Source organism: Mustela nivalis, assembly GCF_964662115.1.
Source record: "Mustela nivalis genome assembly, chromosome: 4".
NCBI lineage: Eukaryota > Metazoa > Chordata > Mammalia > Carnivora > Mustelidae > Mustela > Mustela nivalis.
The window spans coordinates 116,838,544-116,862,210 of record NC_139023.1 but is presented as its reverse complement, the minus strand read 5'-3'; the positions used below and the strand labels follow the sequence as shown (position 1 = coordinate 116,862,210).

Sequence of the window (23,667 nt, the reverse complement as noted above, 5' to 3'; positions counted from 1 at the left end):
AATCAATATGCTGGCAAACCACTTACAGATCTACTGCCACCTCTCATGTGAGACCAAGGTCAAAAAACATCTTTTTTGATTACCTGTGTTTGAAAAACCAAGGTTTGAAGTATCATTATTACCACTAAAGTAATACAGTTTACCCTTCACACAGAATATCAGAGGCAACAGTATGTATGATTTATATAAACTTATAAAACATCATGATTTCTGAAAAAAAAAAGTGGGCATCTAATGGAAAATTTACAGTACTATTTTCAGTATGCATATTTTAATTTCTTAAGATCCAAATTAATGGTCTTAGCTGATAATACTAGAAACAGACTTGAGCTTACTATTAAATTATATGAATTTCAGGCCATCTTGAAGGAGAAAAATAGCAGTTTTACATGGTCAACTTAATACTTCAATCCATCTGATAACAAATCCAAGGAACAATAGTAATGTAGAAATCTTTTGGCTCCAATTTGATTTTTACTCTCCTTCAAAAGCAATCGATTATTCTCTTGCCTGTTTCCAAGTTTCAATTAGAATGGACCAAAATAAATTCCATCAGTTCTATTTTAGCTCTGTAATCCTAAAAACTGATATTTCATATACTTCAGTTCTTTATCCATAAAAGTATGAGACTATCAACTATGCTTTTGGATGCCCCATGAGAAACAGATAATTGTACTTGTTGTACACACACAGAATTTAATAAATACAAGTCTATCATCTTCTGTATAAAAAGGCCTCACTACGAGCAATTATAAAATAATGTAAACCAATGGATTTCAGTGACATGGGAGAGATTTATAATTCAATGTTTTATATAAATGCACGATTAAAAATGTATATGAAATAGAATATTGATAAAATTTTTAAAAACTATATACACCTGAGGGAAAAGCTGGAAGAAGATAGGTAAGAAATTTAAAGTCATTAATTTTAAGTAACACAATTAGTGGATGATTTTTCACTGTACACCTTGCAATTTTACATATTTTTTTTCAAGCTTCTCCAATTTTATAAAACAAAAATACATAAGTAAAGACTGGACATCGGTAAAAAAAAAATACACAAATTAAAAAAAAGAGGGGATATGTCCTTTTATTAAATGAATGACTCAATATTAAATATTTCAACTATACCTGAAAAAACCTAAAAGCTCATTGGGAATTTTTGGATCTAGAAAAATATGCTGAAGTTCTTTTGGGAGAAAATATGCCCATAATTACCCAGAACAATCCTGAAAAAAGGAGAATTAAGTGGAAAAATACCACACATGTCATTAAAATATAAAGTGCATGAAACTAGCACCAAAGAAGCAGACAGAGAAGCATAGCAGAACAGAGCTCAGAGAAAACAAAAATATATTTAAGAATTTGATATAATGATATAAGTGCCATTTCAAATTATTTGGCAAAGCGTGACTTATTCTCTAGATACTGTGTGGCTAGCAGGTTAACCATTCACTGAAAAACTGTATTCTTAAATCACACTTTTTTTTTTAGAAAATGATTTTGTTTATTTATTTGACAGAGAGAGATCACAAATAGGCAGAGAGAGGGGGAAGCAGGCTCCCCGCTGAGCAGAGAGTCCCATGTGGGACTCGATCCCAGGACCCTGAGATCATGAACTGAGCTGAAGGCAGAGGCTTAACCCCCTCAGCCACCCAGGCACCCCCTTAAATCATACCTTATTCCAAAATAAATTTCACTAAAATTTAGTACCTAAATGTTAAAAAATGGTATATATCCTAAGATAAAATTTAAGGGAATATTTAACAACTGTTAGATTCCCATAGCATACCTGTTGTAAAACAGTGTTCACACATATTCTAAGTATAAATATTAAAATACAAAACCTCAAAAACACAGATAGTTATTAGTAAATATTCTTACAACCTTCAGGTTGAAGGCCTTTTAAGGATAACATCAAACCCAAACAACACAAATTGATATATAGGTTTATTAAAATCTCTCAACTTCTTTATGGCAAAAGAATTATGAGGTTTTAAGCTGAATTATATGAATTCATATAATGTGAATTGTAATTATATGAACTACAAGCTGTGAGAAATATTTTTAATGTAGGACAATAAATTAGTAGTGATACTCAAAAGGAGGTCCTACAAATCAGTAACAACAATAACAAAAACAACAAAGAGAGCCATCATAGAAAAACTGAAAAAAAAAGAGTGAAAAGGCAACTGACAAAAGTAAAACTATTTGGGAAATAGGCTTGTAAATATGTTAAACCTCACAATAATCAAATAAGCAAGAATCTTAAGAAGAAATAATGTTCACTTATTCTATTGGCAAACACATCAAGGCAGGATACCATTGGTGTTGGAGAAAGTGTGAGAAAGGAGACACAGTCCTAGACTGCTGCCTACAGCATGAACTGGTACATCCTCACAATGAAGAAAGAATTTGCTAATACGAATATTCCTTGACCAGGCAAGTCTACTTCCAAAAGTACATCCAAAGAAAATAATTAGTAAAGTGTGAAAAATGTGTGCTCAAGAATAGTCACTGAGATGCTGTTTATAGGGGAAACATTTACAGAGCAGTGATTCGAGCTTGGAGCTCAGGAGCCAGCCTGTCTGGATTCAAAATCCTGATTCAAACTTCTTCTTAGCCATGTGACCTTGAGCAAGTTATAATTTCTGTGCTTCAGCTTCTTCATGTGAAAAGGAGAGGTAAGACTAGTACCTGCCTCATACAGTTCTGAGGATAAATAAGCAAAGAAATGAAAAACACCTAGAACACTACCAGGAATTGGGTAAGCACTCAATAAATACTACTGGTTATTATAACTGAGAAAAAAAAAACCACCATCAAATTCCCTTTATAGGGACAACTTAAATAAAGGATATTGATCAAAGGATGAAAATGCAATACTGTAATAAGAAATGATGATAGAGAATTTTAAGTATGGAAAAATGCCATGACAGATGACATTACATATTAAAATGAAGGTTGCAAATCAGTATTTTATCACCCTATCTTTAATCAGACATCAATATAAATATATATGTGAGCATGCAAAGAATATGGAAGCACATAAGCCTAAGTATGAATAGTGACTAGGTCTGGACAGTAGAATTACAGATGACTTTAATCTTCTTCCTTATTCCTGGGTTTTTTGGTTTGAAAAAAGTTGTTTTTTGTTTTTTTTACAATGAACATATGTTACTTTTGTAATAAAAAAATAAACTTACACCCATTTGGGGGAAAAAAGACAACTGCAAAGTTAATTATCACAGTTACAAGTGACAGTGGGATAAGATAGAATTAAGGCAATGAGATAACAACTGCAAAGTTTAGGTACAGATTTCAGCAGAGACGGGAGGAACCTTCCAATCATCTACTCTTTAATATGCCAAAAACATGTTTATGGAGGATAGTAGTAATAAGTACAATTGTGCTAAAAACTAAATGAACAATTTGGATTTTATAAATAGTATGCTAATGAGGTTATAAATATATTACTATGTGAAGCCAGGATTGGGTTTCATTTTTTAAAATTTTAACTATCTACATTTTTCAATCCAAATTACCAATTTTCTAAAAGTAACATTTGGGCTGCAAACCAAACAAAGCTGCTTAGTAGCTATTAGCAGATAACATGATGGCAACATTGTAGGCTTATCTGGTTACACATCCTGTTTGTGTCTACAAATTTAGCTGATCTCATCTAATATTTACCGAAGTTGTCCAAATACCCAATTACATATACATACACACAAAGATTATGAATTACAGGTTATAAAGTTAGTGATTTGGTACCACTAACTTACTGTGTTATTTTTCTGTAAGATTTGAAGAAGCCCCAAAACAGTTTTAAAATCTTTTTCATACTTTTTTATAAGCCAAAATGTGACATCTTGGATTAAGGCACAAATGGGAGGCTTGATTCAAACTCTAAAATTCCTTTAGCTCTTTAAGGATCACATATAGTTATAATATTGCTGATTACTTTATTGATTACATTGATACACTTGTTTCAAACAATAGGATTAATTTACAAATCTGTAGAAAAAAGGCAAATGAAGCAAAGAAATGACACGGAATTTGATCAAAATGGCTCATCATCACTAGGAATGAGCAAATCTAATTACTGGAGATTACATTTTCATGTTATTGATGTTATTAAATGATGGAAACTAAGTGTGCACAGTAGGTTTAATGGAAAGTGTCAAGAATATTAACAAAAAAAAATATCAGCTAAAGATCATTAGGGATCTTTACTATCTTTGTTAATGCCATTTAACAAATACATTTTTCACTTTAAATAACAGTAGAAACAAATACGTAGCTTTTTCTAACATTCTCAGCTTTTAGTACCTTTTTGTCAAAGGAAACTTCAATTCAAAGTGGTCATATAATAGTATTGGAGACATACAACATTTACAGAGGAGTTGCTATTTATGGGGAACTTAGTTTCCAGTCAGCATGAGAAAAAAAAAATCATGTAGAGCTAACATTATCCTTCAAAATACTTAAAGTATAACATCTTTCATCATATTATAAGAAAACAAATTTTCCTCCTGTTTTGGAACAGTGTGCTCTCTGGTAGGTGCAGAGTGCCTTAAAAATTCTCCAAAAACCCCACAAAAAACAAAAAAACAAACAAAAAAAACAAAACGAAAAACCCCAACAACCCTGAGGCTGAGCCAAGGTTAAGGACGTTGGTGCACTGTTTTGGAATGGGGTATGAGGCAGCACCAGTGGGGAGAGAAGGGAAGTAGGGATGTGAAACAAAATAAAATATCAATAGGTACTTGACAGAGAAACCACAAACCACACAACAGTTTGCTTGACAGATGCTTTGTTTGGCAGCCTGGAATCCACCAGATTGGCTTTAAGAAGAAACCACGGGATAGAGCATTCTGTGGGAAGGAGAAAGAAGCATCTACCTAGCTCTCTCCTAATTTCTATTTCCCATTGGCAAGGTTCACTCAGAGGGATTTAACTGTTCTAGACTTTCAGATTGCCTTATTCAGCTCATCTGGCAACCCATCAGGAATTCAGAGCCTAGTACAGGGTCCAATGGTAAGGAAAGCCAGATACTCAGTGCAAGTGGCTGGCTGACCCAGCTTCAAGGCAGCAACATTCCCAAGGCAGGTAAAAGGTCAAACACTGGTGGCAGATTGGTCTGGGAGGTGCGTAACGCCGAGGCAATCTGAGGACATCATAAGACTTGTGTCTGCTACAAATACTAAAGTTGAAGAAGTTGGTCTATATTTAGAAGTTTTATTGGACAAGAAAATTTTTCTTTAAATATTAAAAAGGATACTCAATATTGTAAGAAGCTTGTACCAAATATAATTGAGGTAAGAAGAAATTCATGACCCTGATCTCATGTTTCTAAGGAGCCCAGTTCACTAACTGGTATGATGGACAGAATCTGTAAAACCCAATCTTTCCCTCAATTTTAAATTTTTTCAGTTAAATGCACATGTTTTCCGACACTACTCTAGTAACTGAGTACCATGAACCAAGACTTTCTCTTATGGTCCTGCTTAAGTTTCAAAGCAAATCTTGGAAGCCCCATTTTACAGAAAAAGTAATAGAAAAATAATAAATAATGCAGAATGTCAAGCTAACCAAAATGCGTAAGAATAGATTAAACTTTCTTTTATTAGGTCATACCATCCAAACCACAGAAAATTCAGTACCCATTTTTAAAACTTTCAAAACTTAGGGAAAGCAATTCCTGCTAATCTCTGAGAATAATATTCCTTTGGAGGGCTTTTACTGGTCCTAGAAATGAGAATATTAGAAATTTCCTTAGAAAAGTCATATATAACATATACAGCTTACAGTCCAATGTTTGCTTCATAGAAAAATATTACTGAGCTATAGTATACTATAAAAACATTATTATCACATTATAGCAAGGTTTGTGCTGATTTTCTGTAGGAGGAGACCTGCTGGGAAGGGACTGAGGCAAGCCTGGCTGGAGGAGGCAAGGGACGCACAGTGTTAGCAAGTTAGGAAGCTAGTATAGGCATCATGCTGATTTCCCTGACCCCCAGCATAAACTCACAGCCACCTGCAGAAATCAGCATGATGCCTATACTAGCTTCCTAACTTGCTAACACTGTGCGTCCCTTGCCTCCTCCAGCCAGGCTTGCCTCAGTCCCTTCCCAGCAGGTCTCCTCCTACAGAAAATCAGCACAAACCTTGCTAATACCATGCCTCTCCTCACATCACTTTGTGGATCCACTGGCACCAATCTAACTGACCTTGGTCTTGGCAGTGGCAAGTCTCCTCTTGAAGAGGACCAACTGCAAAACTTGCTAACACTATAAGTCCTGCCCCAGCTCATGTTGCAGATATGCCCCTTCCAATATGCTCTTGGCTAGAATTCATCCAAAGTGGTGCCACAAGCCAGGCAGTGTGCAAGCAGCCCTTACAGAGGCCAGCACTACTGCAGAGGAACTCCTGCCTCAGGGAAAGGGAAAGATAACCAGTGAGATTGGCTCCAGCAGTACCCTGGAGGCAGACATCTGGTATGACTACAGTCCTGCCTACCAGTGAAAGCTTCCCAGGAGAAAATTCAGGGAAAGCACCCTGCAGTTCGGTGTTACCGCATCTCTGACAAATGAAAAAGCAGCTCAGCTCCAAGAGCAGGGAACAATAAACACACATAGGAGATGTGCCTCAAGTGCCAAGTTCTAGTGAGTAGGGTGATAGCATACTTCAGAACAGGACCTCTTCTTCATAAGGTCATTACTTTCAAGAGCAAGAGACATAGCTGAATTTTCTAACACACAGAAACAGACCTAGAGAGTTAGACAAAATGAGGAGACAGAGGAATATGTTCCAAATGAAAAAACAGAACAAAATCCCAGCAAGACAGCTAGACAAAATGGAGAGAAGTAACTTGCCTGATAGAGAATTTAAGGTAATGATCATAAAGATACTCACTGGACATGAGAAAAGACTGGAAGACATCAGTGAGACCCTTAACAAAGAGGTAAGAAAGAATCAGAGTTAAAGAACACAATAAATAAAATAAAAAATACACTAGATGGAATAAATAGTAAATTAGAGGAAGCCGAAGAATGGATCAGCAGCCTTGAGGACAGAGGGATGGAAAGTAATTAAGTTAAGCAGGTAAGAGAAAAAAAAATTATGCAAAATGAGAATAGACTTAGGATACCCAGCAACATCATTAAATGTAATAACACGTGCATTACAAGGATCTCAGAAAAGAATATAGGGCAGAAAATTTATTTTATGAAATAACAGTTGAAAACTTCTCGAGTCAGAGGAAGAAAATAGAAATTCAAAGCCAGGAGGCATAAAGATCCCCCCAACAAAAACAATCCGAAGAGGTCCATACCGAAAAATATAGTGATTAAAATGGCAAAAAGTAGTGATAGAGAATTTTAAAAGCTGCAAGAGAAAACAATTACATATGAAGGAAACCCCATAAGGCTATCAGCTGAAAGGGAGTGGGACAATAAATTCAAAGTGCTGAAAGGAAAAAACCTGCAGGCAAAAAATACTCTATTCAGCAAGGCTATCATTCAGAATAAAAGCAGAGATAAAGAGTTACCCAGACAATAGTTAAAGACATTCATTATCACTAAACCAACCCTATAAGAAATGTTAAAGGGGACTCTTTGTATGGAAAGGAAAGACCATATGTATGAACAAGAAAAGTAGGAAGCACAAAAGGAGTGTTTATATAAATCAGTGGAGGGACTCACAAAATAAAAGGAGGTAAAGTATGACACTACATATCTAAAACATGGAAGGGGTGGAGTAAAGAACAGGTTCAAACTTAAATGACCATCAACTTAAAACAGACTGCTACTTGCAAAAGATGTTATATACAAACCAATGGTAAACACAAATCAAAAACCAGTAATAGATATGCAAAGGATAAAATTAAGAAATCAAGTATATCACTGAAAAGCCAAATAATGAGAGAGCAAGGGAAGAAAGGAACAGAGAAAAACTACAAAATCAACCATAAAACAAGTAACAAAATGGCAATAAAAACATGCTATCAATAAATACTTTGAATGTAAATGGACGAAATGCTCCAATCACAAACACAGGTGACTGAAATGGATAAAGAAACAAGACCCATCTACATGCTGCCTAGAAGAGACTGATTTGAGACCTAAAGACACCTGCAGATTAAAAGTGAGGGGATGGAGAAATATATATCATGCAAAAGAATGTCAAAAGAAAGCCAGAGTAGCAATACTTATATCAGACAGAACAGACTTTAAAACAAAGACTGTCACAAGACATATCACTGTATAACCATAAAGGGAACAATCGAACAGAAGATATAACTGCTGTAAATATTTATGCACTAAAGATGGGAGCACCCAAATGCATAAAGCAGTGAATAACAAACATAAAGGAACTACCTGATTGTAATATAGTAACAGTGGGGGGACTTTAAACACCCCACTTACATCAATGTAAAGATTGTCCAAATAGAAAATCAACAAGGAAGCTGTGGCTCTAAATGTACCAGAGGAAGGTAACAGATATATTCAAAACATTCCCTCCCACTCCCCCCCAAAATCCCTCCTGAAACAGCAGAATACACATTATTTTCAAGTGTACACAGAAATTTCTCCAGAACAGATCACATATTAGGCCACAAAACAAGTCTGAACAGATTAAAAAAGATCGAAGATATTCCATCCATCTCTTCTGACCACAATGCTATGATATTAAAAATCAATCATAAGAAGAAATCTGAAAAGCGCACAAATACATGGAGGTTAAATAACATGCTACTAAGCAATGAATGGGTCAACCAAGAAATCAAGGAAATTAAAAAGTATATGGAGATAAATGAAAATGAAAACACAATAGTATGAAATCTTTGGAATAGAGCAAAAGCTGTTCTATGAGGAAAGTTTATAGCAATACAGGCCTACCTCAAGAAGGAGGAAAAATCTCAAACAACTTAATGTTATATCTAAAGCAGCTAGACAAAGCACCAACAATACCCCTAATCAGCAGAGGGAAGGAAACAATAAAGATTAGATCAGAAATAAATGAAATAGGAACAAAAACAAAAACAAACAAAAAACCCAAAACAATAGATCAATGAAACCAGGAGCTGGTTCTTTCTTTTTTTAAGATTTCATTTATGTATTTGAGAGATATTGAGAGAATGAGTGGGGGGAGGGGAAGAGGGCAAAGCAGACTCGCCGCTAGCAAGGAGGCCAATGTGGGACTTGATCCCAAGGTCCTGGGATCACGACCTGAGCCAAAGGTAGGTGCTTAACTGACTGAGACATCCAGGTACCCAGGAGCTGGTTCTTTGAAAAGAACAACAAAATTGATAGGCTTTACCTGACTCGTAAAAAAAAAAAATAAAATTTAAAAAAAAAAAGAAAGAAAGAAAAGAAAGAAGGGCTCAAACAAATGAAAGAGTAGAAACAACCGAAACCACAGAATTGCAAAGGATTAAAAGAGAGTACTATGAAAAATTATATGCCAACAAATTGGAACTAACCTAGAAGAAATGGGTATTAAATTCCTAGAAAAATAGAACCTCTCAAAACTGAATCAGGAAAAATAGAAAATTTGAACAGATGGATTACTAGCAATGAAACTGAATCAGTAATCAAAAAACTCCCAATAAACAAAAGCCCAGGAACTCACAGTTTCATAGGCAATTTCTAACAACATTTAAAGAAGAGTTAATACCTATTCCTCTCAAAGTATTGTAAAAAACGGAAGAGGAAGGAAAACTTCCAAATTTATTCTGAGGGCAGCTTTACCCAATATCAAAGCAGATAAAGACACTACTATAGAGAACAAACTGATGGTTACCGGTGGGGAGGTGGGTGGAGATATGGGTGAAATAAGCAAAGAGGATTGAGAGTACACTTATCCTGACAGAATTGCTGAATCACCACAATGTGCACCTGAAACCAATATAACACTGTAGATTGACTATACTGGAATTAAAATGTAAAAAGGAAATGAAAAGGCAACTCAGAATGAGAGAAAATATTTGTATACCCTATATTTAATAAGGGACTTACATCCAAAATTATGAAGGACTTCTAACTCAATAATAAAGAAAAGCTGATTAAAATTTGGGTAGAGAATCTGCACAGACATCTCCCCAAAGATGTACAAATGGCCAATAGATACATGAAAAGATATTCAACATCTGGGAAATGTAAATCAAAACAATGAGATACCTGGGTGCCTGAGTGGCTCAGTCAGTTAAGGATCTGCCTTCGGGGGGCACCTGGGTGGCTCAGTGGGTTAAAGCCTCTGCCTTCAGCTCAGGTCATGATCCCAGGGTCCTGGGATCGAGCCCCACGTCGGGCTCTCTGCTCCGCAGGGAACCTGCTTTCTCCCCTCTCTCTGCCTGCCTCTCTGCCTACTTGTGATTTCTCTCTCTCTGTCAAATAAATAAAATCTTTAAAAAAAAAAAAAAAAAAGGATCTGCCTTCGGCTCAGGTTATGATCTCAGGTCCTGGCATCGAGCCCCAAGTTGCAGGGAGCCTGCTTTTCCCTCTCCTTCTGCCTTTCCTCCCCATTCCTGAGCTAGTGCGCTCTCTCTCTCTCTCTCAAATAAATAAATAAAATCTTAAAAAAACAGAAACAAAACCAAAAACAATAACATACTACATACCAGGGAAATTCCAAAATTCCTCTGAAAGAGAAAATTTGATAGAAAAATAAAGGAGCACAAGAATGAGGCATATAAAAGCCAGAAACAAACTCATGTATGTGTGCAAAGTTTGTTTGCACTCATGTATGTGTGCAAAGTTAATATGTGATAGAGTTGACATTGTAAATTAGCAAATGCTAATGCTGCTCATGTATTATTTGGCAGCAATTAGCTATCTATTTGAAGAAAATCAAACTGGATCTATACATGACACATGATAAATTCTAAATAAAAGTGAAGAGGTAATCATAAAAAAACTATAAATAAAACAGAAGAATATATATTTTAATATCTTGGTTATTATTAAGACAATATTTTAAGTAAGAACTAGTATTCAGGTTTATTATTAAGCAAGATACAAATCCCAATAAACAGAAAAGGGAAGAGTTGACAAATCCAAGTAAATTAAAAATTTTAAAATTTTTAATATAATAAATCACCATAAAACTAAAAGGCAAACAGAATAGGAAAAAAGTTCTGTAACTTTTTTTAGCAAAGAATTAATTTTTAGAAAACCTAAAAAACTCCTATAAAGCAAGAAGAGCCACAGATATAAAATAAAGTAAAAAGCAAGCACAAGACAGAAGCAGAAACTATGGAGAAACACAAATACTAATGCCACCCATCACATAAATCTAAAATATATACACAATCTCACAAATAATTCAGAGAGCATTTTTTCCCATTAGATCAAGAAGTATTTAAATGTGTGTTAAAACTCAGTATAGCAAGGTTACAGGGAAAGGAGTATTCCTAAACACCAATGGAAGAATAATATAAATTGTTACAGTCTCATGAACGGCACCACACATTAATTTTAAAATGCATAAATCCCTCAGCCAAGCAATTCCATTTATAGGTTATCTATTCTAGAGAAATAGTTTCGGATGTACATAAAGAGTTACAACACTCAATATGTTCACTACCACTCTGTCTTAATAAGAACTGACACTTCAGTGCTTATCATTACAGGGAAAATTAACCGAGTTAGGGAGAATTCATGATATTCAATAGTTAAAGAATGGGGTACGTAAGTAGAGTGGTATTATAAGTTCTACTGCTACTGTAAAAAAAATAAAGCTTCAAAATACATGCATCACGATCAGACTTACATTTAAAAATTGAAGATTTATGGCCATGTTCAGAAATAAGGAAGGAAGGCTATCTACATAGTGGTTATGGATTTTATCCCTAAGAAGGAGAGGTTGGCATGGGATACTTTAGTTTTATCCTATACACCTCTATATTATTTGAGTATTTACAATGATAATATTACATGATCATCTAAACTTAATAAACAAATAACTGGAATTACATGTTGAAAATCTGTAATTACAGAGCCACCCAGAAGCCCAGCATTGAGAATACCAAACATTCACTTTGTTGGTGAATTTGAATTTTTGGTGCACTTTCTTCCATTTTATGATCATAAATTTCATAGCCAATACCTTTTTATATCTGAAACTTTATGTTCTTTCAAAAGTTAACACTATTTCACGAGAATGTTCCCTTATTTAAAAAACAAACAAACAAAAACTCTTCCTTGTCTATTGACTAAGACAATATATTCACCTTGGGTATAAGAAAAGCATTTCCTTTGTCTTTTTGTGGTTCATGTGACAATTATCCTTGAATCTTAGTCCATACATGATAAAGATGGTCAGTGGAAAGCTAAGTGGAAAGCTAAGTGTGGTCACTGGAGTTCAAGTGTTTGCTTTTCCTTAACCTAGACAGAGGAACTTTAAGAACAACATAAACAACTTTTGCCTCTTTAAAATCAAGCAGATAAGGGAGACAGTATAGAACCTGGTAAGAGCTCAATAAACAGCTCTTTTATTTTTATCTTTTTAAAAGATTTTATTTATATATTTGACAGAGAGAGAGAGATCACAAGTAGGCAGAGAGAGAGGGCGAAGCAGGCTCCCCGCTGAGCAGAGAGCCCAATGTGGGACTCTATCCCAGGACCCTGAGACCATGACCTGAGCCAAAGGCAAAAGCCAACCCACTGAGCCATCCAGGTGTCCCAATAAACAGTTATTTTTAAAATTACACTCTATCTCAATGAGAAAAGTACCTAGTGGCAACTTCTATATTTGTAAGTTTAGAAATACATACCAAGTCGATCACACCAATACACCTGTACTTAATGCCATTGAACTGTATACTTAAAAATGGTAAAATAGTAAATTGTTAAGTATATTTTACCACAATACAAAAAGCTTAAAAGCTATACTGATTAGTAGAGCCTATAGTAAAAATTCATTACTTATTTGATATTTGGTTGAAGCAGGTTATCAGAAATTCTAGATCAAGGCCAATTCAGTAAGTTAGCCATGAAGTGTTGATCTGTGTGTTACAAAATAAGCTCTCTAGGGGCACCTGGGTGGCTCAGCTGGTTAAGTTTGACTTCAGCTCAGGTCTTGGTCTCAGGGTCCTGGGATGGAGCCCCATGTTGAGTTCTGCACTCAGTGGGGAGTCTGTTCTCCTCTTCCCACTCTTCTGCATGTTCTCGTGCTCTCTCTCATTCTTAAATAAGAAAATAAAAGCTTTTTAAAAAACCTATTCTATTTAAAAATTCATTTTCACCTCTCTTAGAATCTAGGGTTTCAAAATTACTGAAAAGTTTTCTGCTTAATTTCTTACATGTAGATCACCAAAGGTTTATTCTGAACATAGGAGTAAAAAGAATAAATACAGTTTATTTCACTAACACAAAATTCATGAGTAAGAAGTTAGTGCAGCTCATGTTTGAGATATTTATTCATAAGACCCTAACGTATCCTCTGAAATGCTACTATTTAAAATTTAAATCTCAGGATGCCTGGGTGGCTCAGTTCAGCATCTGACTTTAGCTCAGGTCATGATCCCAGGGTCCTGGGATAGAGTCCTGCATCGGGCTCCTTGCTCATTGGCTAGCCTGCTTCTCTCTCTGCTTGCCACTCTCCCTGCTTTTGCTCGCTCACTCTGACAAATAAATAAAATCTTAAAAAAAATTTTTTTAAATGTAAATCTCTAAGTTACAATGGGAATAGTTATTAAAATAAAACTTCTTGGGGGCACTTTTGTGGCTCAGTCGGTTAAGCGTCTGACTCTTGATTTCAGCTCAGTTCATGACCTCATGGATCCTGAGATCCAGCCCCGGGGAGGCTCTGTGCTGAGCGGAGAGACTACTTGAAGATTCCTTCCCTCCACCCCTCCCCGCCCTTGTGTGCACACGTGCTCGCATGCGCTCTCCTCTCTCTCTTTGTCTCTCTCTCTCAAATAAATGCTTTAGTTTTTTTTAAACGTAGAACTTCCCGCCGTAGGTTATGAATGTTCTGGAACCCTGGACTACTATGATCTAAGCCAGAGTTTATACTGAACAATTATTCTGAGGACTGTAATATTTGTAGTTCTGGGTTGATGAATGAGTCTATAGATCAACTGACTGTATAAACAGATACACTACTTTAAAAATTGCTGAGAATTTATGAGAGCTTTTAAAGTGTGAGTATATTCTTTCTCTGTCCTTATAACTAGAAGAAATATGTTTGATAACAGTGGAGATTAATAGGTTAATAGGAGAGTTAAAAGAAAAGTCCCTGGATTTCAAAATCATGTTTCACATATCAACAATTAAAGACCTTTAAGGAATAAAAAGGAAAAGAAAATAAAAAGTTTTACAAAAATTCTTGTGGCCAGTGTGATAGCACCCGCCAAAGAGAGTTTATTTATTCCTAAAGTCTAGTTTATTCCTAGAAAACAAATGTAGCAAAGGTTACGTTTTTCTGTCACTGACAAAATGAGCTTGTATTTTTCTATTAGCAATGATTTTATCACATTAAAAAATTATGCAATATATTGTACTCCTTCCATTTCTGCTAATCGATGCTTCAGATTAAAATGTTTAAATGTCCTTTTTAGTGAAAGTAAAACATATTTCCAGAATTCTAAATAAAGTTGTTGGAAATATTGTAAATTATGGCTTTCATGAAAAGGCGTATGTGTCGTTTTCAAAATTGGGATGAAAATCAAGGCTAAAATGCCCAATAGCAAGATAGAACTCCTCCAACATAAATTGGCTGACTTTTCAGTCTGAAACATGATTCTACAACCCAAGTGATTTCAGGCAGTAATAAAGAAAAAGTGGTATGTAATAGTAAAAGCAAAACTCCACTAACTTACTGAAAGCAATTTGGCCCAAATACAGTGGCGAGATTGTGAACATTCATGCGGTTCTGCACATGGTGCTTGGCTACTTTTGTCAAGAACTGGCATAGGTACTTGAGGAGGCAGTAGTGGGTGTCAGGCAGCTCTTTTATTAAGTCTCTTAAGCTACTCTCCTGAGCATCATTTCTGTCATCTGGAAAGAAAAAGAATAAAAAACGCTCTCAGGCATACTGCATAGTAACAACAACAAAAGCACAGAGGCATCGTAAGGTCTAATATTTTATTCAGGAAAAATTCCTAAAGGCTTAAATAAGCCCTTGAGAAAAAAAGGGGGCAGTTTTGCCTTTCTTTGATATTTCAGCATTGAACTTATTTTAATGTTAAAGATTTACTAACTCATTCAAGACACCCTGAAAATTAAAGCTTTACTAATGCATAATATGAGTTCGTATTTCACTTCTGTGTGTCCTTACCCAAAATTAAGATACAGGTTGGCTTTTTATCCATAGTGGAACGTCCTATTTGATTACTGTCTTCAAGCTCGTTAAAAACAAGAATCTCTTAGTTGAATAAAATTTAATACAAGAGACATTCCTTGGTCACCATGAACAAGACTAAACTTAATCATCAGGAAATCTGTAGCTAGAGGAAACTAAAGGAAACTTTTAATCCCTACATAGCTTTTTATCTCTCCCATGTCAGAGTTTAGAATTTAATATGTGCTTCTCATACAAACACCAAAAATATCTCACAGTGAGCCAAAATTCAGACAGACATATGAAAAGTTTCCTTCCATTCTCAAAGACTTAGGGGTTTTATCAATATCTAAATACAGAAAAGTTATTTTTAAAAATTGTATACTACCTTCTCTCAGAGGCAAACATAAATATTTTATAGCAAGGACTTTAGGGGAATAATCACAACCCATCTATGTCTAAGGCAATGAGAACTTAATCCAGTTACTACTAATATACATTGGATTCCTTAACTTCAGTCAATTGCTTTAGCCAGTCAAGTGAATAAGAAACAGCAAAGAGAGGCAAATGTGATGCAAAGGAAGTGGATTAGTCAGTGTTACAAAATTTATGCATAACATGAGGCCATCAGAGGAAGCGAAAATCCAGAAAACATTCAGAAACTCACAGAAAATGCTGCTAAGTGGCCAGAGAGCAAGGATCAGGAAGGTGGGTTCAGGAGTCCCTTTCTGGGTTAGGATCTGGGTTCTGCCACCTGACACCTGCGTGACCTTAGACTTTAAACCTTTCCTCATTTATAAATGGGAATATTAACTACCTCATGAGGTTGTAATGAGGATTAAGAGTTTCAATTTACAAAGTACCCAAACCAGAGAGGTTGCCTCATGGTAAGTGCTATGTAACTACTTGTTAAACAGAGTAACTTCTTTTACTTTACCTTCATTGATTTGGTTTCTTGAGAGCGCTGAGGTATTAATGAAATGTCTTTTAATATGAACTCATTTCACCTTTATGAATGTTAGAATAAGGGATGCCGCCAAAAGTACCAATGCCAAAAACATGTAGACTTCAATCTGTTAAAATCGTTTTAGAGAACATTCTATTTCTGGTTGGAGTAACTATTTCTCACTGATCACCAACAATGTGGTCCAATAACCACTACAGGGTTTACAGAAAAACAGTTTCTTGATATTAGAAAATTTTCACATTAAATTACTTTTAAAAAAGAAATCATATACAAATACTTCAATAATCCCTAAAAATATGTAGTGTGTTGCTTATGATGGCATTATTTTCCACTGTATTATGATCTTGACTATATAAGAAATGGAAATAATTAAGTTTGGAGTGATTAAAAATTTAAAAACTACCCCTTGCTCATACCTTTATGGTTAGAAATAAATATGAACTAAAAGAAAATGAATTCTACTTTGCCTTTTTCATTTTCTTCCTGTGACTAATCCAAAGTGAATCTGGATGTTTTCATGGGTATGTACTGTTTGTTTAAAACTATGGTTTAATTCTAGCATTTGAGGATACAGGCAACAGCATTCCTACAGCCTTGATAATGGGCCATTAGTCTTCTGGCTCTGAAATGAAACCGCAAATCCTAAGGCAGGCAATGTGTGAAGACACCAAATTGAATAAAACAAATATTGAAGACAGTTATGAGTTTATGACAATAAGATCTTTGAAAGAGAGGGAGAACTTTCATCACTGACTTCCAATTTTTGAAATATGATAAATAATTTTCCCAGGAAATAAACTGGCAAGTAATAGGAAGGGAGACAGATACAGTCAGAGAATCTCAAATGTAACAAAACAACATAATTCCTTTAGAGCATAAATGGAAGAATCACCAAATATCTTCTCAAAAAGAAAAAGCAGCTGAAGAGAAAATACCTTCCATTTCCTATGATGGAAGATAGACTCATCGATTCACTCACTAGGCGAGTATGCGAGTGTCCTCTACCTCGGAGGCTTTAATCTCAACACACTCACTTTGAACCCTGAATATTCATAATTTACCTCCCGACTCTGTTCACATATACTGACAGTGCAGTAAAGACCCTGATTTATTAACATAACATTTTTTGTCACCTCTTTTCCTACTAATGTGTTAACATACCAAGAATCTATAATTTGTGTTGTTTCTAGAAATGTGGTAAAAATCGCTGCTACCCCCAGCCTGCAGCAATCTTATAGACAAGATTTCCTATACATGAGATTAATTGCTCAACACCTTTAAAAGTGGCTTCTAGGGGCGCGTGGGTGGCTCAGTTGGTTAAGCCTCTGCCTTCAGCTCAGGTCATGATCTCAGGATCCTGGGATAGAGCCCTGCATCGGGCTCTCTGCTTGGTGGGGAGTCTGCTTATCCCCCCCTCCCTCTGCTCTCTTTCTTTCTGTCTCTCTCCATCTCGCTCTCTTCCAATAAATAAACTCTTTTTTAAAAATGTTAAATAAGGGGCACCTGGGTGGCTCAGCGGGTTAAGCCTCTGCTTTCGGCTTGGGTCATGATCTCGGGGTCCTGGGATTGAGCCCCACATCAGGCTCTCTGCTCCGTGGGGAGCCTGCTTCTCCCTCTCTCTCTGCCTGCCTCTCTGCCTGCTTGTGATCTCTGTCTGTCTCTCTGTCAAATAAATAATATATATATATATATTTAAAAAAATGTTAAATAAAAAATAAAGGAGGCTTCTAGAGGAATGCCTAGCACAGCAAGTGGGGGCGGGGGTGGTTGGAGAGGAAGCAGTATTGGTATAAATGTGCCTTTTGATGCCTCAGAGCAAAAGCTTATAATAATTACTTTATTATTGCTTGCATTGTTTTTTGATTTACTGATACCTAAATATAATAAACATCACTTGCCATTTGTGCTCTTGCATCAATATTAGTAATTAGAATACCTCTAAGTTCTCACATTATTAAAAAAGCAAGCAAGCCTTCTATTTTTGTGAACATTTATTCATTATACTTACGCTGTGTGTAATATTTATCACATGCTTTCTGTGTGTCTGGCATTCTCTAGGGATATAGCACTGAAACCAAACTTCATGCTTTTATAAAAGTTACAACATGATGGGGGAGACAAATAGTAGTCTCATAATATATATGTGAGTGGAAATGTAAATGCTCTGAAGAAATTAGGCAGGATTAGGAGGAATAAAAGCAGTGATGTAGAGGTGGGAATGTTATTTCATTCAGCATGAGCTGGGAAGGCCACTCTGACATGGTGACAATCAAGCAGAGAGCTGAAGGAAAGGGAGAATGCTTAGCACTTGCTCATGTGCTACTAATCAGTAGACATGGCAAGGGCCACGGTCAAGTGCTGGGAGAGTAGAGAGAAGTGAAATCAGGAGACAGTTCAGGAAAGACCCAGGGAAGATCATTACAGTCTTATTATAAACCATGTTCCCACCCCCTCAAACCTGAGTGAGGGCTTTGAGCTGTGAGATTGGACTTATAGGACCAGTCTGGTTGCTGTGTTGAGTCTGGACTGGGAGGTGCACAGGGGAAAGCAGGCTGCTGAGCTGGGAGAAGATAGTCCCAGAGAGAGAGGCTGCTTGGTTGTCCTGGAGCAGGGAAATAGCAGTGAGATGGTAAGCCAAGGGCCATTCTGCATATAGTTCATATCTTGTTTGCTTTACATATGGAAGATGTTTGTTTTACATAGGAAAAATGCATGCATGGAATACACATTCAGTCATTCAACAAATATTTACTGAGTGGCTCTTCTGTGCCTGGCACAATTCTAAGCATTTGGGATACATCAGAAAACACAAACAGAAATCCTTACTCTCAGGGAACTTAGATTCTAGTAGGTGCCACCTTAAGCGATAAATACAATAATTAGGTCTAGAGTGAAGTCAAAGTACATACGGTTGGAGTGAGGGTGGTGATTACAATATAAATAAAATTCTCAGCAAGGCACTAATGAGAAAATATTCAGTGTTTACTGGCAGTTTAACAACAACAACAAAAATCCACAAACCAGCAAATGTAAGCTCCTTCAGAGTTGGTTGGAGGCTGAGGTTTAAAGGTGTTTTAAATTCCTTCAATGCCTTACATATAAAAAGTGATAAATAGTTTTGATGGCCTGATACACACTTTTAAGATACACAGATAGTTACACAAACTAGCATACAAATAAAGAGACATCTGTATTCCAAACAGATCTTGAAGAACGAATAATTTAGTCTATTTACACAAAGAGCAGAGCTGAAGCATTAAGTAGGAAGGGGATCACAGAGTATTCAAACGATAACGGAAGTGTCATTTGGTGGTCAGAGGATAAGGACATTCATCAGTGAAATTCCACAGAAGGGCCTCTGAAACAGAAGTGAAAAGCACCTCTGAAGTTGCATTAAAATATTTTAACTGCTGGGGTGCCTGGGTGGCTCAGTTGGTTAAGCGTCTGCCTTCAGCTCAGGTCATGATCCCAGGATCCTGGCATCAAGCCCCTGATCCTGCTCCCTGCTCAGTGGACAGTCTGCTACTCCCTCCCACGTTTGCTCTCTCTTGCTCTCTCTCACTCTCTCTCTCTAATAAATAAAATCTTTAAAAATTTTTTTGACTGTTTAAACTTATAGTTATTTCTAGAATTTAATTGGAATAAAAATTAGAATATGTTATAATTTATGAGCCAAAAGGTTTAAGGAAACTTTGCAGATGGAACAATGGTTAATAATTGAAATAGTCATCATTTTCCTTAACATTAATCTTTTCCTAGGACGAGAACTTTCTCCATTAGTGAAAGGAGTCATTTCAAATTACACACATTTTCTTGAAAGCTTTCATTTGTTGTTGGGTAATTTTCATCCATTTCTCAAGCTAAAACACAAACATACAAGCACAGTATACATAGTATATGGAGAAAACTAATCAGCACTTAAGACTGTACCATAAAAAATTTTTGAGTTCCAGATTAAGCAGCAAACATTGAACCACGTGACAAGTATTTGTTCTCATTAAAAAAGATTATGATCATAATCCGCAATGCTGAACCTATATCACGAGATGGCACTTAACCCTAATCTGGCATTTATCGTGGTGCTTGCCGTGTGCTTTGATTTCTCAATGGCCATGAAGTTATACTCTACTTACAACCTTAGCCTGAGGGGGAAAAAAAAGAAACCAAAAAACCCAAAACAGGCAAAATGCTAATCTCTACCATGATATATCTCAGAGCCATGAGAAGGTCAGCCATTAAAAGAACCAAAATATTTAGCTTTGTGGCACCAGATTTATCAAAGTAGCTTTTTATTTCCTCATTAAGCCTCACAAAAAATTTATGAAAACTTGCTAATCTGTTAGATAGAACAATAAGCTGTTGCTGACTTTGAAGATGAAGAAAGGTCACAAGCCTGAGCATGTGGACGCCTCTCAAAGCCTAGAAGAAGCCAGCAAGAAAACAGGAATCTTGGCCTTACAACTCCATGGAATGAAAGAGTGCCAAGAATCCAAGAGTGCCATGGAAGCAGCTTCTCTCTGGGAACCTTCAGATAAGTACCCAGGCTGACCAACACCTTGACTTTGGCCTTGTGAACCTGGAGTAGAGACACCAGCTGAGTCCACAAACTTCTCACCCATAGAATACAGAGATAATTTGTGTGGTTTTTAAACCACTGAATTTGTGGAAATCTGTCACAGCAGCAACAGAAGCCTAATACATCCCCAGTTAGAGACGACTAGACTGAAGGAGATGAATTAACTTGTCCATGTTCACACAGTTCCCATGTAGCCAAGCTGCAATTCATCAGTGGCAGTCTGACCTCAGAGCTTGTGGTTTGATCAGTGCACTCCCACAAAGTCAGATACTGCTGCTTTCATTATCACAGAGCAACTACTACCCGGTCTCATACATGTAAATGTTTAACAAATGTTTCCTGAATCAACAAATGAACAAGCAAAATTGGTAAGTAGTGGGGGTGGGAATCTTAATTCACTTACATAAATTATAGCTTCATAGGTCCTGAGGTGTATGTGGAGGAATGTTTTAATAAAAACCTCCATGAATGGGTACAAAATGTTTTGTAGCATACATGAGAACAAAACATGAATTATGTTTCCTTCTAAATATGCAATTGGTAAGAATGGGGAAAATAATCTTACAACACCAGCTACACTGGATTAGACTGGATTTTATAGCTGTATTTCATACCCCAAGAATGGAATAACTTCTTTAGACTGACAAGAAGCTTATCTAAACAACATAATTATATTTTCTAGTTAATGGAATTGGTATATTTCTATATAAAAGGAAAGGTTATATATTTACAACTTTCTTGCAACCCTTGTCCATGACAAAGTTCTCAGGTCCTCACACAAATTTCTGAAAGGACAGGATGATAAAGTAACTGATAACATTTATAAATTACAGTCTTTTCTTAGACATTAGTGAAACTATGAATCTTATCTGATTAGATTCTACAAATGCAGAGGTATGCTTATTACCAAATTAGCCAATATCTACACTGATACTTCCAGCTCCCAGAATGAGCCTGCACGGAAAGGCAAGGCCTACAGGATGAAAAAAAAACTAGATGATACTTTAATACTCACAGTCCCATAATACTCCCAATGATACCTAAATAGTATGTCAGCAAGTCTGTTCTGCGGGCATTTACTGAGTGCTGAATGCTTGCCAATGCGGGCAGACTGGCATAGATAAAAACACAAGAAATACATGAAATAATCTAACGTCAAAACTGGGAGCTCAAAGCAGGCTAGATATCAGATACAAGCATTTAACAGCTAAAGAACCTGTTTATGTGGGAACGTCAGCACACAGGAGAATAGAAAAAAAAATTATAGCACTTCGGAAGGGGAGCCTCCCACAATAAAATATGCTAATCTTGAACAATATTGGCAATATCCCAGCTAACAAACTTGGCTCTTTCCATAAATCTAGTGCTATATTAAATGGGCAAAGTACAGTAAGTAACTTCAATGGGAATCACTTTACCACTAGTTTCCCACCCTCTAAAAGACTAGTGATTAAATGCTCAGCTGTAACGGGACTTATTTGGTGTCATTTGAGATAAGCCATCAAACTCAGGGTTCTTAAGCCTCTTTTGGAAGTTGCCTCTTTCTCCCCTAAGTCCTCAAATTGTTTACGAACTCAGTGTAAAGGCTGATTATTTCCACGGGTTTAGCAAAATACTGGTATTGAGAATACAGCTTAACAGCATTAGGGCAGAGCTATAGGCACCTAGCAAGTTGATCATCTGTAATCCCTTCAAACTGATATTCTTTAAACTTTCATTATTTTACATGACTTGATTTTCTACTAATACAAATTTTATATATATAAATATCAATACATATAAATATATACTTATATATTAAAAATTCATTTATTAGCTCTTCTATTCCTCTTCCAGCTCACTTAAGATACTCTTCACATAAAACCATTAGTGAAAAATACAGATTTTACTGAGGATTTCATTCAATTCACAATTCATTCTAAAAATCCCTACTAGATAGCATCATCTTGGCCTTTAAGCAGCTGGTCTCCTCTCTGTTTTCCCTCTTCAAGCTCATCATCTTTCTACTATTAAAAATTCTATTCCCTGTACTACAAGAATAAAAACACAGACAATAATAGGTGTTGGCAAGGATGTAGAAAAGCTAAACCTTCATTCATTGCTAAGGGAACAGAAAATAGTACAGCTATCTTGGAAAACTGTTTCTTAAAATGTTAAACAATGTCACCCTTTGACCCAGCAATTCCACCCTTAGGTGGATACCCAAGAAAAATGAAAACATACGTCCCTATAAAACTTGTGCATAAATGCTCATAACAGTATTCATAATAATCAACAGGTAAAAACTACCCAATGTCCATCAATGGGTAAATGGATAAATACGATATATTCATACAACAGAGAATTAGCCTGCCATAAAAAGGAACAAAGTACTGATGTTCCAACATGGATGAAACTTGAAACACATACTAAGTGCAAAAGGTCAGTCACAAAAGACCATTGTGTGCCTCCATTTACATGAAACGTTGCTAAGTCCAGGTACATCTGTGTAGCCAGAAAGATTAGTATATGTCTAGGGCTGGGAGAAGTGGGGGAGGTGAAGAAGAAGGAATGGGAGTATCTGCTAATGGGTGTGGAATTTCTTTTTCTTTTGGAGTGATAAAAATGTTCTAAAACTAAATAGTGGCGATGGCAGTATTCTGAAAATACTGAACACCACTGAACTATGTACTTTAAAAAGGGCAATTTTATGTGTATAAGTTGTATGTCAATAAATCTGTTCTAAGGAAATTCTGTTGGCTTTAAAATCAAGTATATAAAAAAAGAAAGTTAGAGGAGACCTTTTAAACATAAACTTATCTACTTTTCCTCTTAACACCTCACTAAAATGA

At 36.0% G+C, this 23,667-nt stretch overlaps 1 protein-coding gene across 22 annotated transcripts in view; it reads right to left on the bottom strand.

Annotated features, from left to right (window-relative positions):
• The window catches only part of FAM13A (family with sequence similarity 13 member A), a 360,572-nt gene that overhangs the window by 259,308 nt on the left and 77,597 nt on the right, over positions 1–23,667 (bottom strand). For 16 of the 22 annotated variants that reach the window (XM_082726581.1, XM_082726582.1, XM_082726578.1 and 13 more), the window contains exon 4: positions 14,833–15,010. The exons of the other annotated variants lie outside the window; for them this stretch is intronic. In XM_082726581.1, the coding sequence (XP_082582707.1) occupies positions 14,833–15,010 (178 nt within the window). The remainder of the gene's footprint in view (positions 1–14,832; positions 15,011–23,667) is intronic. 22 annotated transcript variants of the gene reach the window in all.